Source organism: Sylvia atricapilla, chromosome Z (assembly GCF_009819655.1).
Source record: "Sylvia atricapilla isolate bSylAtr1 chromosome Z, bSylAtr1.pri, whole genome shotgun sequence".
NCBI lineage: Eukaryota > Metazoa > Chordata > Aves > Passeriformes > Sylviidae > Sylvia > Sylvia atricapilla.
The window spans coordinates 82,069,460-82,088,583 of record NC_089174.1 but is presented as its reverse complement, the minus strand read 5'-3'; the positions used below and the strand labels follow the sequence as shown (position 1 = coordinate 82,088,583).

Genomic DNA, 19,124 nt, shown 5'->3' with positions numbered 1-19,124 from the left:
TAAATAATCAATTTCTTATTGCACAGGCTAAGTCACATTCAAAGCCAACGTAGATTCATTCTTTTTATTCTCTAAAGAGATTAAGTATTTCCTTTGGACACTGGAGTGTTATTTACACTTCACTCTTCCTCTTTTATCCTGAAGTTTGAAAATAAGGCCTCAAATTTTATGATAGTAATGATTTTTTAAAGGAATTAACCATTTCTGTGAAGAGTAAGTTATCTAAATATCAGAACAAAGAGTCACAATTAAATAATGGTATAAAATATTTTGCAGTTGGGTAGGATGTTAAAAAACCACAAGATCTGTAAAGATGTTTCATTTTTTAATATATTTTGTTGCAGTCTATACATACTATTCTGCCTTCTAGCAAGTGCTAGCAGTTCCACAAACTATCATGAAGTATACAAGAGCTTTTGATTTGAGGCACATGGCAAATAATTATGGTATCACCTAGTGACTACATTTTTGTTTCCTCCCCTTAAAAATATGTCTACAAACCAAAAATTCTCAAGTCCTTCCTTTCTTTTCTAACACCAAATGTTTAAGAAGCAAAAACTGACAACTGTATAGAGTATTAGCTTATCCTCATTTTCATTTGTATTATTCTTTTCAGCTATATATAAATGCTCAACTGAAGTGAAGGCTCCCACATACTTGACTTAAATCTACTGACAACAAGCTTGCTTTCCTTAGTAATTTTTCATGGACCCTGGAGAAGGGGTCTATACCCCTAGAAACAACAGATGAAAATAACCCAAACAGAATAAGAGTATTTTACTAGAAGCTCTCAGTCCTTCACAATGAAAAAGCAGAAACATAAGATCCAGCTGTTCTATACCTTGCCTCTGCTGCCAGTCAGTAGTTAACTACTAGGGAAAGAACATAAAGAAACAAATAAAGTGACATTTCTGGTGGTATACCTGGTTCTAGAAATCAAGTTAAAGACTTTTTATCACTGAAGAACAAAACTAAACCATAAATGTTTTTTACAGACAAGAGGTCAGCTCCTAGCTATGGCTGCTGCCCTTTAAAAATTCTTCACACATTTGATTTTCACATCACTTAACATTTAGTAATTTCACAGTTTCTGTTTTTCTCTGTAAGAAACAGTTTTGTTATTTTAAAGCTGGAGACTAAACCTAGAAGAGCTCAAAGGTAGAAGAGCCTTAAGGTAGAAGGAAAAAAAAAAAAGTCCTTTTCATGTCATTATGATTTACTTCCTTATCCATTTTCCTTTACTCACTCTCTCCCCTACTTCAGCCCCCCAACCTGAAGAGCAAGGTAACACAAGACGGTTTGAAGTAGTAAAAAAGCAGACCACTGGTGAATAGATGTCCTCCCCACCCTGGCTCTGGCACACACCTCTGCCACTAATGTTCAAATGATCTCTCCATACCAAAACTGCAGGAAAATAAGACAGTGAACAAAACAAAACAAACAAACAAACAAACCCAACAAAACCTAAAAAACAAGCCCCAAACAAACAATAAGAGGATAGTTTTTCTCATCTGTTAAGCAAGTTGACTGAGCTCAGCAAAATGTTTGACTAGCATGAGAAACCAGAGAATCAGAAGGGGAGAAGGAAAAGAGATCTCCATATTTAGGATCACTTTGATTTCTCAAGGGACTTCACCCTCCATCTGCTTAGGGTGCAGAGCTGCAAGTGCTGTTCTAACTTCTGGCTGCTGCAGAAAGAGCCCCAAGTGGCCTTTGTTTCTCACTCTACAAAGGCACCTACATTCCTACTCCAGTCCATATACATCAACACTACCATCTCCTGCAGCTGCATCATTAGCAGTAGCAAGTAGATCTACCTCTCTGATCATGGGAGCGGCAGTTTATCTGAGGTTTGACAGATGAAAAAAATAGGCACAATGGGGGTTTTCTACACGCATAATGAAATTAAGATCCCCTGTTCATAGACAAGAATTCTACCTTATTCCACAGTCACGGACAGGAACTACTAATGGAGCCTAGAATAAAAGTGGTAAAATGGTACAAGGACAGAACAAGCACATGCTACTACTCCCAATGTTCCCTCAACATCCAACAGTTGGTGACAATTCAGATTCTACATAAGCTAGAAAGGCACCTGTGCGCTTATGCCACCAAATACAGACTTCTCTGCAGTATTAGAAAAATTGACACAAAAAACATTTTCCTGCCTGGACTGAGCAAGCAGAGCTCTGAAGATGATGAGGGAGAACTGCTCAGTTTTGTTATTGAGCAAATTCACTATGGAAAGGCCATGCATCTCTTCAGATGTAGCTAATGTTACATTAACCATTGTATATGCTAATATGCCATGGATTCAGCCTAAGAGCACAGAGTGACAGTATTTATTGACTAGATAATGAGATACCTGTTCAAATTTATAAGTCCCTAATAGTGTAGCTGTGCAAGGTACTGCTTTTTTTCCCTTATAGTATAATAAATTTCTTATACTAAATGTTAGTATTAATAGTATAATAGTAACTCTTCTTACAGTGTAATATATTAACACTATGCATGATTATAAGACAAGTAATTCAGCAACTGCAGTAACACTGGAAATAAGTGTTACTGATCACTACCTGCAGAGCTTAAAATACAAAGTCCCTAAATCTGCAAATTTTACTTACACACTCTCTTGGGTTCGCTAAGGCTACACAAGGATACAAACTTAACAGACTAAAGCGCCCACGAGAAAATGCCAGGGAAGGATGAAGAGATACAATCCTTGACCCAGGTATGCAAACTGCCATGTTTTCTTAGCCATGAGTGCCCACTTTCTGATTGAGACAGGATACCAAGTCTACGAGCTTATTTTCTTTTTCTAGCGACAAAACCATCACCAAAGATAAATTTTCTCTTTTAAGGCTCAAGATGTAACAACACACAAGTATATGCATAATTTTTGGCCCCTTCTGCACCTAACAGCTTACAGAACTGTTAGATTCACCACGGCATTTCAGGGTAACTTTGCAAGCTTGGGTTTTCTCAAGGATTACTACTGTAAAAAAAATGAAAATCAGACATGATTTTTTTAAGTCAGAAAATTATTTCAAGTTAAAAATTACTTGTAAAGTCAAAAATTTTTGTATCATCTGTGTTACTAGAAGACTGTCTGAATCTTCATGGCTTTACTTGTTCTTGCCTCTACTGAAAGTTGTAAATGCTAAGGAGCCCAAAAACTTCAGTTTTAAAGAACAAGAAATGAAGCCTCTGATGTGGGAACAATTTGGTTTGCCAAGGATCTTCACTTCATTTTCCCTTCATAACCCAGGCATCATCTTCACTCAAGACTTTTTGTTTTGGAGAAAAAAACCAGATCTACTAGAAGATTTGAATCTAGAAGAATCTACTTCCTCCCCTCTAGGCCCCCACCAGCTGGGAGTAACTGTAAGTGCTACAATAATGAGAAAAATTAAACAGAATTGCAGTCATATTATGTGCATATTCACAAAATATGCACATTGGCAATTCACAATGCATCAGAAGGACTTACTACAGTTAAAAGAAAAACCAACAGACTTCATGGTCGTGAATGAGATTTCCACCTATGTGATACGTATAATTCAATAATACTGAAAGTCAAGCCAGGATGGATAATGGCTGTTGGCATAGCTGTAATTCATCTGCATATAAAGCACTACGATAACTTCAGTACAATTTTTCTACATTTCCCATGGAGCCACATTATAATTCAACAGAAAATAATTATCTGTACCTGTTTAATCCACACAGGTGCATATTTGGCTCCATGCCATGAAGAAAAATAAAGACAAAAGCATTACACTAAAATAAGCCACCAAACTGGTACTAACAAGCCACTGGAACTACTGTACCTGCAAACTTTTGAAAGATTGCTTAAATAACTGAAGGTTAAAAGCCACAGTTTTGAACATATTCTCACCTAAATGAAAACTTTAAAAAAAGAAAAAAAAATGCTTTCCTCCTTAATATTGTATCACTAACAACACTTATGGTCATGAACTTGCTTGGGCTTTTTAATTTGCCAGTTAAAATGATAACATTAATCGATTATTATAGACAGCATTGACATACAGAAGACAGGGGGCAGAAGATAATGGTAAACACAAAAAACTGAGATGCCAGATTTTTTTTAAAGAGGTAATGGCATGGAAGGAATGTGAGAGAGAATCTTTCACAGACCTGATCATTATTAATTTAAATTTTTAATATTTGAGAAATATTTCTCAAAAGGAATTACTTATGTCTGCTTTAAAGGTACAAAACCAAGCAGAATCAAACCCATTAAAAAAAAAAAAACAACAACAACAACCAAAACACAAACAAACCAACACACTATGCAATTTCCAAAGCAACATCTGTGCTCTTGTCACAGCTTAAGATATGTGTGGGTATTGTTTGTTACTGTGAAGTTAAAAGAAAACTTGTATTGAAAAGAATCAGAGAAATAGGAAACCCATCAAAAGAAAGGTTTGTTTCTAGACCTTCTAACTAATTATCCAGGCGGGTGACCCTGCACAGATGCTACCTCAGACAACTTGTAAATGCAGGTGCACTCTTTTCTCAGACCACATAAAGTAGGGGGGTTTATGTGGAAGAGAGACTATGGTAGTAAGCTTCAAAGATTTTAAGCAGTCTTCAAACTTAGGGCCAACCCAAGACGGTGTCTGTCCGACCCTGATGCCAGGAGCAGGACAAAAGGTATTTAACACGTATCCAAGTAGCTCTGACAATTACCACACTTGCCTAACGCTGAACCCAAACTGACGACTTGGCCCCGGGCAACAGATGCACAATCTGCACTGTGAAAAGGGCTATTTCACCCTTTGGAGTTAGCGGCTTTGGGACTCAGCTTGTAGCCAACAGAGCACTCTGTATATGCACACTCTGGAATCCCTGAGCCCTCAGATGCACAGTGTACACACAGTAAATCACTTTATCATGCTGATTCAGCATCCCTGAGCAGCTCTGCAGATCATTCCTCAACACCCAAATAATATAATTCTCATTAATTGAGCTAACAAACAGTATAATATAATAGTCTTCTAATTATACCAAGAATAAAGAAGAGAGAGCTGAGTTTCTTATCAACACATTGGTGCTATGAGTCCCAATGAGGGTCAATGGGCAACAAGCAAGAAAGCAATCATACTTCCTATGATGGACAGAGGATGGAGAAAATTTCTGACTCACATCAGAAATAGCAAATTTCTTAAATAATCACGAACATAAACTAGTTTTGTGCTTGAATTAGCAATAATACAGTGAACAAGCAAAAAGAGTCTTTGCATTCTTCATGCTTCTCTTGTACAAAATATGTCTTGAATTCACCAGTGAAATAATTCAATTTAAGGTAATTGTTCACATTCGTATTTAAAATCAGAACAACAATTCTGTGTAATTTGCGGAACTTCCTGTGCTTGGAGAGAGGGGGAGAATGAGTGTAAATTGCTTTGCAGTATATGATGCTATTTCACAAAGAGAAAAAATAGTATCAACACCAGTGCAGCAGGCAATCTTGTGAAGATACCACAGTTTTAGAATGGTAAATTTAAAAAAAAAAAAGGAATTGCTTCACAAAAAATCAATACACTTTCCCCATAGGTTCATGATGTAAAATTCTATAATCAAGGCTTGTAGATTTGTAATTATGGTATGTCAGCCACATTTAAACAAGCATGTTAAAAGATTGTTAAAGTTAAACTAACACAATTGCAATGTGAATTGTCTTAGTCTCATTCTAATCTACTCGTGTCACTTCCACTTAATCAGATAGAAACTATGGGCAAATGTCAGTGCTATTTTCAGGCAACCCGACTTACTTTGTTTGCAGTGGTTTTTAAAATGATTTCCAATCTGAAATGCAAATAAGGTATTTTAGAAGGTTCTTTTTTTCCCCGCATCAATTATGTCACTATCCAGTGGGCATTTGTTTGGATTTACTGAGAGTAAAACTATTTTGAAGTGATTAAATGAAAAGCATTGCTTGCTAGGACATAAGCCACAAATACAGAAATCATTACTACTCATGCTCATCAAATCCTCTTCTTTTGAATTACAAACTTTGAAAGTATAAAATCACCAAGAGCCTGCTATCAGATTTGCCAAAAAAGCAGATCTCCCTACTTCTAGTTTTAATTTTTCACTGATACACAGCAATGTAAGAAATGTGAAAGCAAGTATATTACCTACAACAACAACAAAAAGTCTCTTGAGAGAAGTACACAAAGAATTTATGTGTACAACTTAAAAAAAAAAAAAAACAACCCTACTCAAAACAGAATAGCTGCTTCATTCTTAGTGTGGAAAAAAGTGACAAGTTAGGTAACTAATTTAAAAAATGCTAAACAGATGATTAACACAAGTCAAATGAAATGTCTAAAAAAGTCCTTATATCCTAACCTATCTCTATATCTTGACCTCTACCTTTTTATATATATACACCTTTAAAGCCTGAGCACTGAACATGGTCGGAAATCAATATTACAAGGTAGATTCAACGTGCTTTTCTAAACTGAAAACAGAAAAAAATCTAATGAAAATTAACTGAAGTGCAAAGTCAATCACTTTACAGAAGGCTTTAATAAGCCCCTATGAAAGTCATCTCATGCACCAGGAAAAAAAAAATCTAAGGAGTTGTTCTAGTTTAAAATAAGAGGACAATGTTAATGTTCCCAAGTTGACAAAAGTATGCTCACTGTAGCAGAATGTACAACCAGGCTTCTGGTTAGAGAAGGAAGGGTGGAATGGGACAGAGCCAGACCTCTTCCTGTATCTGTGTGCAGCAGGCACAGAACTGGGAGTTGCTGCTGTATCATGTCCCCACAGGGAATTAAGATAACACTCCTTCCACTCCTTCTCTCCCTTTTTTTTTTTTTTTTTTTTTTTTTTTTTTGAAGTTACCTTCACTTAGAGAATGTGCTCTGCTCTGCAAAGCAACAGCAGACATTGTAGAACAAAGCTTGTTGCTACTGCATAACACACTCAAGCCAAGTTTGCTTGCTTATTCACAAGGACATTCCCCAAATGCAAATCTGAATTCTGCTGACTGCATTTGTATTATTCACCCAAACGTTTTCATCCTTTCTTTGTACTAGCTCTGAAATGCATACAGTTGTGTGCTTTGCTCCTATGCTCAGAGAAATCCTGAAGTGCCTTTGACTGACACCAACAGTGACAATTTTTCTGGTCTTCAAAGCCTGACCTTTCAAAGCAAATCAAGTATGAGAAAATGTGCACCTCTTACTGACGGGAATTTGCGAAGTCATAACACAAAGGTGATTGTACGAACTGCACTATTTAACACTACCTAACATGCTCATCCAGCACACACACTGATTCTTGTCCCTGCCTGAGTAAGCACAGTCTTTGTAACCCTAATAAACCCCACCATGACCACGATGCTTTAAACAGTGTTTAAAACTGTGGTAAGAGTGATCCTGACAGGTACACTTTCCTTAAAAACGACGACCCTTTTAAGACAAGGGAAGATCAAGGCTCTGGTGACGAATCTACCGGGACTGCCCAGGGAGGTGGTGGACTCCCCATTCCTGGAGGAGTTTAAGGAATGACTGTGAGTGCTGTGCCCTAGTTAACAAGGCGGCGGTGTTTGGCCACAGGTTGGACTCGATGATCTCAGAGATCTTCTTCAACGTAACTGCTTCTGTGATGCCACTGGCTCTGCAACTTCTGAACCAGAAATGCTCAACAGCAGCTTTGGTTATTAAAAAAAAAAAATAAATCTGAGGCTTCATACCTCGGGGCAAGGTATGAGGCGACACTGCCATGCACACCGAAGGGGCTGGGGGATCACTCTCGACTCCCACGGGCGCTACCGAAGGGGAACGAAGCTCGCATTTAGCCGTGTCCCGAACATCGGGGCCTGTTCTCGACGGCGGTACGCGAGGAGTGGAAGCCCGTGCCAGGGCCGCTCTCCGGCATAGCCCCCAGCCCCGCGCAGCACCGCGGGCCCGCGAGCGGCACGGCCTTGCCCCGTGCCCGAGGCGGCCGGTCCCGCACGGATCCCCGCTGCGGTCCCTCGGCCCGGCCGTGCCACAGATGCCACTCACCGCCTCACGACGCCGGTCTTGATCTTGATCTGCCTGAGGCGCGGGTCAGCCATGGCGGAGGGCGCCGTGACTGCGCAGCTCCGCGGCGCGCACGCGCCGAGCCAGCTCCGGCGGAACCACCGGAGCGGGCGGGGGGTGTCCGCGCCTCCCCCCCCGGGCGGGTCGCGGTGGAGGCGGCCGGGCGGCGGGCCGGGGGCGGCCGGGGCCGGGCGGGTTTGTGGGCGCGCCGGCAGCGCGGTGAGGGCCGCCCGAGCGGTACCGGGGCGGTGTCGGCCTGGAGGGTGACCGGCACCACCCGCTCCCGAACCCTGGTGATGGGGTCCGCATGCTCAACGCCATTTCACAAGGCAAGCAGCCATTCTCTGCTGCCCGTGTTTGTGCGCTCCCCCCTCGTTTTCAGTCCCTGAAAGCCCCGTGTGCCAAGAAGACAAGCCAAACAGATTTCTCTCTCCTATTCCACTGGCCTCAAGGTTCTTCGGCACCAGGATGAGTACTCCACACCTTGCCCTCCTGCATGTCCCAACACCCAGCCAGCCCAGTGCTGTAGATGACCCTGTTGCAGAATTGGGAAGCTGCAGCCCCAGAGCAGTGTCTGCAGCCCCACAGCAGTGTCTGCAGCCCCACAGCAGTGTCTGCAGCCCCAGAGCAGTGTCTGCACTGCCTGCAGCCCCACAGCAGTGTCTGCAGCCCCACAGCAGTGTCTGCCTGCAGCCCCACAGCAGTGTCTGCAGCCCCACAGCAGTGTCTGCCTGCAGCCCCACAGCAGTGTTTCCCTGCACTGCCTGCAGCCCCACAGCAGTGTCTGCAGCCCCAGAGCACTGTCTGCACTGCCTGCAGCCCCAGAGCAGTGTCTCCCTGCAGCCCCAGAGCACTGTCTGCACTGCCTGCAGCCCCACAGCAGTGTTTCCCTGCACTGCCTGCAGCCCCACAGCAGTGTCTGCAGCCCCAGAGCACTGTCTGCACTGCCTGCAGCCCCAGAGCAGTGTCTCCCTGCAGCCCCAGAGCACTGTCTGCACTGCCTGCAGCCCCAGAGCACTGTCTCTAATCCCACCTTTCACTGGTCCTGAGGAGGAACTCGGACCAGAGCTGCCACTGGTCAGTCAGACCTGGGACATCCCATTGTCAGGGACTCCTCTGCCTTCATCTGCTTCCTTTGAGGATTGAGGAAGCGGCTCATGTTCTTTTACATGATTTTCAAGTATAGATTATGACTGTTATATTGATACTGTAAACAGTGTGCTGCGATCCAACCCAGGCTACAGAGGGTCTATGTGAACAGAAATCATAAATGAAATTGTATAATAAATTGTGTATTTTACTACTTAGAGATTGCACTACATTGATTTGACAAGAGACAACAGAGACAAGACCACATAAATGCCTATAAGTATCTAATAGGAGGATATCAAGAGGATGGATCCAGGCTCTTCCTAGTGGTGCTGAGCTGTGGAACAAGAGGCAATGGGCAGACACTGATGCACAGGAAATTCCACCTCAACATGAGGAGGAACTTCACTGTGTGGGTGACTGAGCCCTGGAACAGACTAACCTGAGAGGGTGTGGATTTTCCTTTAGTGAGGATGCTCAAGAGCTGCCAGGACACAATTCTGTGCCGTGTGGTCTGGGATGACCCTCTTGAGCAGGGAGGTTGGACCAGATGGCTAACTGTGGTCCCTCCCAACCTGACCCATTCTGTGTGTAATTCTATTCATAGAAATCTGGTGGTATTATCATAATAAATTCTGTGCTATACTAATAATGAAATCCTCATAAGGAAAATAAAGCTTTAATTGTTAAGTGACTGTATGATGGTTAAACTAAGTGTTAAACACTACAACTTAGTGTAGTCATAGTTTGGCCAAGGATCTGTAAAAGAACCTGTCTGTCCCCTTAGTGTCTGATGGTTGGTAAAAGCTATAAAGAGGGAAGATTAGCAGTGGCAGCTCTGTCCTATAGTTAAAATCGACTGCTGGTTCAAGGGGCTGCTTTCCTTTTATGGCTATACTTAGTAGAGGCTAACCACTTAAGAGTATACATTCCTGGATGAAAAGCAGGTCCTAGGGTCTGTGTTTGAAAGAATTTCCCCTGAATGAGTATTTAAATCAACAAGAAAGAAAAAAATAATAGCTTTAATGAACAAATAAAGGCAAATACGTTTCCAGTGAAGTGCAGTTCAGGAAGGTGTACAGAGGATTTTTTTTCCCTCCACATCCTTTTGTCCTGTGTTAGTGGCTTGCCCTGACCTTTGGCATTGCCAGTGACTGATATCTCTTGAGAAAAGCTGGCTGCAAGGAAGGAATTCATGTTGCTTCTGGTGACATGACAGTTGCAGGTCATTAGCCAGCAACTGTGGAAAAGTGGCTGGCACCACCAGGTCCCTTTCACACATGGTATAAGCAAGGCCAAGGCTGCTCAAGTCCACAGACCTGTGTGTTACCTGCAGAGGAGGATGAAAATGACCCCTCTTACAGAGCCCAGGAAACCTTCCCAGGAGACCTGGAGCACTTAGCACATTGTTGCTGAAGGGAGGTGCAGGTCTCAAAATCAACACTAGCTTAATGCCATGGACAACTATGACCTGGAGACAAGTTCACAGCTGTATTATGTATTTGATACACAAATCTGACACCAGCCATGCAGAAAGGGGAGGAAGGAGGGCAGCATTCTGGCAAAGGAAAATGCAACCCTTTACTTTGCCAGAAACTCAAATCTTACTGTTCTGTCTTTAGAAAGCTTTATCAAGTCATTCTGGGCCTAAAGCTATTCTCTAAAAAATTCCAAGGCAACCCAGTTAACCTACACACTCTTTGAAAATACAGAAGTCTGCAAGTGAAGCTGAATTACCACCATACACCTACAATTAAGGTTTTTTCCCAGAATAATCTTCAATGTAATTTCTATATTTGACAAAGTTGTTCAATTAAATGAAAAGGCCAACAACAAATAACAGTACAAAAATAAAAATTACCTAAAAGCAGCGGTACTAAGGAAATAATGCATTTTTCCAAGTGCTAAAAATGTTTTTTTTCTAGCCTGAAGCATTAACTTGCATTTCTGACCGTGATTAAGCTCAGCTAATGAATTTTAGAAGTAGAATTCAATTCACTAAGCTAATTCACTTAACTAAATAGATAAAAATGTACCAAATCTGTGTTCATATTGAAGCATATATGATGATAATGGGAAAAAGGTGTTGCTGGTGGATCATGGGGTATATTGTAAAATGTGTCAGAAAGCACGATGTAGTTTGTCATTAATACATGTTTGTATTAATAATTGGAAGTTATTAATTTCCATTTTAAACCCCAGTAATTTTATTTCTAACGGTATGGATATCTGTATAGCCAGGGAAGTATGTATAATTCTTTCCAGGACAGACACTCCTTTTTAAATAAAAATGTGTGTGTGGAGTTTGTTTTCCAGAACTCCTTTGAAACAATTTCTAGCTGAGTCAATCATAGATACATTTCCATGCAAATTGGTGATGTTACACTGGAGCTGAATACAATCCTTTATGAAGACTGTGAATCCTGTTGTACCTTTTGGATGGTACAGAAACTGTCAATTCTTCAATGATTTTTGGCAGCATTCTGCTTGTGTTGCATCTGGTTGAAGGTTTTTCATAAGATCTATTAGCCCTAGTCATTATGAGAGCACTGTTGCATAGAGGCAGGTGCCTAAACATAATTTGCTGATGCTGTAGCTATTGCTGACATACAGAGAAAGTCATTCCACATGTGGCACCCTTAAACAAACCTTTACCTATTCCCCTGTATTGCACCTTCCCAGCAGTTCACATGTAAAGCTGCACTTGCTGTGGATATGACTTCCTCTTGTCTGACCAGTGTCACCTTGTCATTCCAGCTTTCATCTGGCTCCACATAAGCAATAGTTTCAAGGTAGTTGTTACATGTGTTGTGCAATTTCCACTTTAGTGGGAGTAATCGTTACTGCTAATTCACTATGCCTTCCATCTAAAAAAACATCCATCTAGATTTTGTTTATTTCTTGTGGATAAGAGCACGTATAGTAATTACTGCTCATTCCCATTTCATGGAAGCATCTTGTCAGCCTGATGAGCTCAAATGTCTGCACACATAAACAATTACATAGTATATGTTTAATCTGGAGTGTGCACAGTATGCCTAATATGCTTGCAAGCAAGCACACCAGGGTGCAAAGCACTGCCTACAACTCACAACTTCTCTGTGAAAGATCAGCTTAAGAAGTTAAAGCCATACATATGCCACATTGTAAGAAAAGGGCAGACACACTCAAAAGCACTGCACTATGCCACAAGTCCCTTTTATAATAAGAGTTTCCAATTAATATGTCTTTCAATTGAACCTCACCCATAAGAAACAGTCTGCTTGTAAGGTGTGCAAATATACTGAGTCTTGTTATTTCTGCATTCTAATCATATCCCTATCTCCCTTTTAAATTTATTTGCTTGGCTCTAATAAGGGACTTTCTGCAGTGAAGCTATTTTGTGTTATACCAGTAGTTCAGCTTTAGAGCCAATGTATTTGTCACCTGGCACCATTCAAATTTAAGACATTATGCCACCTGTGCTGCTGAGGTCAGAGCAAACCTTGCAGAGGGAAGTGCAGCCACTAGGGTTTAGTCCTCTAAGCCCCAATTGCAGTTTGCATCACCTTGTCTATCCACTGACAGACAGTTGGTTTTGACAGCTTGAAAAACCCATGACCAAATGCATGTGTGCTTCAGCTGAGGACTGAGACTACTGTTTTAATAAGTTTATGCTCAATGAGCTATTATACTATTTTGTTTACCCATCAAAACTGTGTGTGCAGTCTGACTATAATTTCATTTTCATTTATGATCAAACAAAATGTGAAAATTATTTAGCCTTCAAATTTCATCCTTTTTTCTAGGAAAATGAAATGTCGTTTAGTCTCCCCAAAGGATACTACAAAAGGAGATCAGATTTTCAATAAAAGTTATCCATGTTTACTTAATTTTTAATATATGTTAACTAGATAAAATTGGCTTCTGTACAGCTGCCAGCACACAGCTAGGCACCATCTCAGTGCACAAGGATTAATTTCTTTGGCTCTCAGCATACGAGATAGTATCAGTATTCCTTGTAGGGCAAACCTCTTGATCCACTTTCTTATCAGGTGGTAATTTCTGGTGAAAACTGTCATCTACAAATGTCCCCCCAAAACACTTAGGGAGTTGTTCAACGTCACAGATACAGGCAAGTAGCACAGGTATGGAACTGGACAAGGATAAAATGGATTGCTGTTGCACAGTTTGTAAGATACCTATTAAATATGGTGATTCAAGTGGGAGCTGTGTTTTTTACAGGAGAGGCTCAGTTACATAGGGAAGCTAAGTAAATGAGAAAGGAGATACCAGGCAGAAGCTGAAAAGGGTCAGGGGCCAAATCCTTTCTCATTTCTGCCTTTGTACCTTTTCCAAACAGCACTGGGATGGATTCTGGTTTCAACTATGCTTCTGTGAAAAGGAAGTAGCCCACTGGGAAGTGGTGGTTTAAAATCAGATGGAAACCTACTCATTTTCAGCAAAGTTATAGTGACAGTACAATTTACCCTAGGTAGAGAAGGCAGCAATGGTGATTCCTCAAACATGACACTACTGGAGAGCGTAGGTTACAAAACAGCCCTCTCCTACAGTTTTCAGGGTTAAACTGTGCCCATAGCAAATGCTTAGCTGCAACTCAAACCTTTTCTAGCTTACTTGAGGCCTTTTAAAAAGCAGTTTTTCTTAGCTCAGACCAATCATTAGGTGAAGAACTGGAAGTAGTGAGAGAAAAAGGGATTTATGTGTGTGCATCAAAAGGAGAATATATCCTTTTGCGAGTTATTTCCATGGGTCCCCTACGTACAAATGAAGAGATATGTGATATAGCAATTCATTGTTCTGACATACATTGCAATCATGATGTTCAGTTTTTAATGCATTGTGTTACATTAAGCTTAGCCCATGGTTTAACACCATGTAACATAAATTTCTGTGAAGGGAGTAACATAACATGATACTGTCTTTTAAAAGACACACATGATTTTTTCAGATCACCTACTTTTTATCCATGAGTGCCCAATCCAAAAATCAAGGTGGCAGACGAAAGTGGATTGAATGAGTATCCACAAACCAGAGTATTTATCTTGTGTAGTTTTGCTCACTGCTACCTGTAGTCAATGACTCCAGTCAATTTTTATGTTGTAATGCATGAGCAAAGTTGATGGACATATTTTTTTGACACCCCTAGTTAGATTTTATTCAGGGTCAATCAAGGGAGACCTGACAGCCGTTAAGACTATAAAACACACTGAGAATCCTCACAAGTGTTTATTTCTCAATAAAGACAGGAGCTTTGATTATGAACCTGTCACTAACCTTATCTCTTTTTGTCCTATCTTGGAGGCAAGTTTTCTATTTTAATTGATAGTTTATTTTAAAATAGACATATCAGCATGAACAATTCTCATTGAAATTAAATAAAAATGAACTACTGATTTGACAATAACTGGATATAATAAAATCTCCAGTGAAAGATCAAACTCATACCTGAAGTTTAAACAGCTCACAAAATAAAGCTGCATGTGATGAACCTCGTCAGAAAAAAAGAAAAATAATTACATAGCACGTATTTATGTGCACTCATAATTTATTTATATGTCCCTGAATCATTATAGTAAGGATTTTTAAAGCCTTTTCATATACATTTCTTGATACCTGTCTTCAATGCTTTCTGTCTTCCTAAGTTATTGATGGAAATTTTAATTTAATCCTTTTTGTGGTACAATACAAAGCAAAACCATGACACCAACTGACGTCTGTGTGGTGTGGATTTGACTGATCACATGGTTCAATGCAAAATTTAAGAACCAACCAAGAAGATTCCTCTGGTTTTTGGACATATTTGAAACTGCAGTTTTTCTCACTCAGGATGATGTTCTCCAATGAAGAAACAATTTTTGCAAGTGCTTATCAGACAGAAATATGTAGGTAGCACACAAAGGTGGAGGACAGCAAAGCAGCTGCCACCAAATAGGCATATCCCATGTAGTGCTGCGTGTAACATTCTGAATCCTTCTCACAAGTCAGTAAAATAGACAAATAGTACCTGTAAAGGGTAACATCAAGATGAAGCAGTATTAGAAAGCCTAAGGGAGATAAAAAATGTAAGCTTTTAATAAGACACCAATCTTTATTGACAGAGATAAACATGCTGTCATGGTGTAGCTTGATGCTGTGAAACAACTGGCAAAAAATTATCCTATGTTGCTATTAAAGTTCAGCACTCTACAATATCACTTTAGCACATTATAAGTAGTTTGTAAATTGGTGAGTTGTTGTTGCTTAATTATCAAAATGTAGAGGTTTCTGGTGAGTTGTTGTAGTAATCTATTCATCTGGCCTAAGTTACTCGGTAGATCTATTAATCACTGGAAAGGAAGTGTTAAAATAATTTCTTATAAAACCTGCTACTGGTACAAATACTGTTGACACTGTAAGTAATAAGAACAGATTAGTTCTGTAAAAGAAATTGGATTGCTGGGTGAAATAAACTTATTAAAAATAAATAATTTCAGTGCTGCAAAAGTCAGGGTCACACATGTAGAAGTATAGAATATATGTTAGACATACAGAATGAAAAACTGTGACCTGGGAACACATAGCCCTAGAGAAAGACTGTGGGGTTGTGATAACTAACCAACTAAACATGAGCCTGGCTATAATATTGTGGCTATAATAATGGGAGCAGATAGCACCTATTAAATATACTGTCATTTTGGTATGGTGTTTGAGTCTTAACTATCTAGAGATGGTGAAAGGGTGAGGCTGGATGAAGTCACATACCCAGGTTTACACTTTTAAAAGCAAAGAAGAGCTTGTAAGGCTCACAACAAATCTATGGGAGTAATACAGGACCTGAAAAATACACCCTATTCAGCAAGCCACAAGAAACTGGTGATGAAAAGAAGAGAGTGGGTTAGTTTGTAACCCATACAGAGAAGGAATTTCTGATAGCCGAAGATTCACAGCAAAGAGAATAAATAATAGAATACAACATCAAGCTCCAACTAGACAAAATCTGGATTGAATCAAGAAAGGAAATTTTAAATACTCGTAAAACTACCAATGAGAGATGGAGATGTTTAACCTTGGATGTTTTTTGTAAAAAAAGGCATTTGCTTCAATAGGAGAAATGGGTGTGTATGTCTTTACAAATAGCTAGATAACCTGAAAGGATCAATCAGGATCTGGAAGAGTGGGTACAGAGGTCTTTATTAACATCAAGGTGCTTGAATTTTGTTGCAGAGCTGAGCGCAATCTAAACTTATGAACTTTAGGGGGAAATGAGAAGGTTTAATAAGCTCATGAGTATGAAATTCTCTGCCCAGGGTGAGCTTAAAGCTCAATTTAATGATCTTACAATGCATGATGCAGGGACAATACATGTTGAAGGGGGAATGTGTGGTAGGATGTTTGGGAAGTCTGTACCTTCGTAGTACCTCAGACAATGGGGAAAGGAAAAAGGCAACACATAATCAGGAGTTTGGGTTGAAAAAGAAGATGCATACTCCAAAAACTGGAGAGACACCCCACAGGTGTGTTGTCCTGTGGACTCTCTCCCTTCTTTTGATGAAGCTGATTTTTGCAGGACTGGCCCGTGTCCAGTGTGGGCATTGGCCTTTGTCAGTGTGATTTTCTGCACAGCTTAACTGCAAGTTCATTCACAGAGTAGAAATTAGCATGTGAAATCTCTACAAAGACTAATGTTGTAGAATCATAGAACGATTTGCATTGAAAGGTTCCTCCAATGAGGAGGAGGTTCCTCCTCTAGTTCCTCCCCACCATGGGAACAGACACCTTCCCCTAGACCAGGTTTCCCAGAGCTCCATCCAGCCTGGCTTTGAACACTCCTAAGGATAGGGCATCCACAACTTTTCTGGACAACCTGTTCTTGTGCCTCACAACCCTTACAGTAAAGAATTTTGTTCTTGTATGTAATCTAAACCTGCCCTCTTTCAGTCTGAAGCCATTCCTCCTTGTCACTATATACCTTTCTTAAAAGTTCTCCGGCTCTTTTGTAGGCCTGTTGTAGGTACTGGAAGATGCTGTAAGGTCTCCATGGAGCCTTCTCTTCTGCAGGTTGAGCAACCCAAATTCTCTCAGGCTGTCCTCACAGGAGAGGTGCTCCATCCCTCTGATTATTTTGGTCTCCCTCCTCCATACTCATTCCAGGACATCCATGTCTTTCTTATTCTGGGGGCCTCAGAGCAGGATGCAGCACTGCAGGTGGAGTCTTGGGAGTCTAGGGCAGAGTAGAAGGATCCTCTCCTTGCCTTACTAGCCACGCTGCTTTTTATGCAGCTCAGGACAGTTGCCTTTCTGGGAAGCTACTAGATGTTGTAGGGTCACATTGAGCTTCTCCTTCACCAATATCCCCAGGTCATCTCCTCAGGGCTGCCCCAAATCCATTGTCTACCCAGCCTGTACATGTGCTTGGGGTTGCTGTGGTAGGTACTGGAAGGTAGGTACATACACGACTTTGCATTTGGCCTTGTTGAACTTCATGAGATTTGCATGGGCCCAACTCTCACAGCTGACGAAGTTCCCCTGGATGACCTCCCCTCCCTCCAGCCTCAAGTGTACCATACAGCTTGGTGTTTGAGAATTTTTTTTTTTTGTCAAGCTTAAATAAGTGAGTGTCCTGGACTGACTGTATGATGCTTGTATCCCCAGCTGTCTGTTCTGTTTATGCTGGATATTGAGTTCTGCACCTGTAAGACTGGTTCTGAGAGTGAAAGGGGGAAAGAAGTATGCAGTTTGCAGAAACTGCTCTCACTCCTCCACTTTCTGCTTCTGGACTGTGTTGTCTGCAGCATGGACAGACAGCAGGACAGAGATCTCCTTTGCTTTCTAGTTAGTTTTGCACTGAACCCAAGCTGAGTATCTTGGGTTCAGTGCAAGATGTATTCTAGTTCCTATCTGTTGAAACTGGCTGGGGAGATGTTTCTTTCCTCATAACTCCAGGGGGAGGAGGTGGGTGCCTTCTGTTAATTGTCAGCTGTTAAAACCTGGTGGGGCAGAGTTTCTTTATCTCTTCCATGACCCATCCTCCCTCCAGGGGATATCTGCTGTTAATGGGCCATCGAGGCTCACTGCATGGCTGATACAATTACGTCATCCCATTGGTATAGGCTCCACCCAGTGGGAGGAGCCAAGCATTCCTACCTGGATAAAACCTGAGATTCAGAACAGCAGGACAGCCTGTTTGCACTGGATTCCCAGAGGAAGACTGGACCCATCTCACCACCACTGGACCCTCCTACAGGATCATCTCTATTCCAGCAGAACCACATCTGTCAGGAGGACTTAGTTGGACTGCTCCCAAAACCCTGACCAACAGGGTGTCAGGTTGTATTCTGACTTTGTCAGTGTTTCTAGGATTTTATTTTTTGTTTGCTTGGGGTCTTTTTATTATACTACTACATTTGTATTTTTGATAGTCCTAGTAAAGAACTGTTATTCTTATCCCCACACCTTTGCCTGAGACCTCCCGAATTTCAAAATTATAATAATTTGGAGGGAGAAGGTTTACATTCTCCATTCCAAGGGAAGTTCTGGCTTTCCCTGGCAGACACCTGTCTTTCCAAACCAAGACACTGAGACAGAGAATTTTCCTGGACTGTGGCTTTTCTGGAACTGTTCAGCCAGCTGTGGACTGAACAGAAAACACCTGCAGCCCACCAGGGCTGGAATGCTGCATTCCAGCACTGGAGGGACTGATCAGAGACTCGGAGAGCTGAGCTACTCCCTATGAAAAGAACTTTATGAATTTGCCATCTCTTAGAAACAGAAGATTTTATTGTTCATTGTTTATTAATTTTTTAATGCTTGTGAATACTTTGCTTGTTGAATAGACAGGTTTTTCCACCGTTTTCCAAGGAAATGTTTTCATGAACCAGCTGGCGGAGGGGCTACTTGAGTTTGCTTTTCTAGAGGAATCCCATTCAGAGGTTTTCCTCCCAGTATTTGCCCTAACCCAGGACAGTGAGTTTTAAACAGAATGGGTCACCC

At 40.9% G+C, this 19,124-nt stretch overlaps 2 protein-coding genes across 2 annotated transcripts in view; one reads left to right on the top strand and one right to left on the bottom strand.

The window, feature by feature from the left end:
• The window catches only part of TBCA (tubulin folding cofactor A), a 30,075-nt gene extending 21,882 nt beyond the window's left edge, over nt 1–8,193 (bottom strand). The window contains exon 1 of the mRNA XM_066339448.1: nt 8,046–8,193. Coding sequence (XP_066195545.1) covers nt 8,046–8,098 — 53 coding nt within the window. The 5' untranslated portion in view covers nt 8,099–8,193. The remainder of the gene's footprint in view (nt 1–8,045) is intronic.
• CRHBP (corticotropin releasing hormone binding protein) overlaps nt 1–19,124 on the top strand; it is a 477,084-nt gene that overhangs the window by 287,535 nt on the left and 170,425 nt on the right. The window lies entirely within an intron of this gene.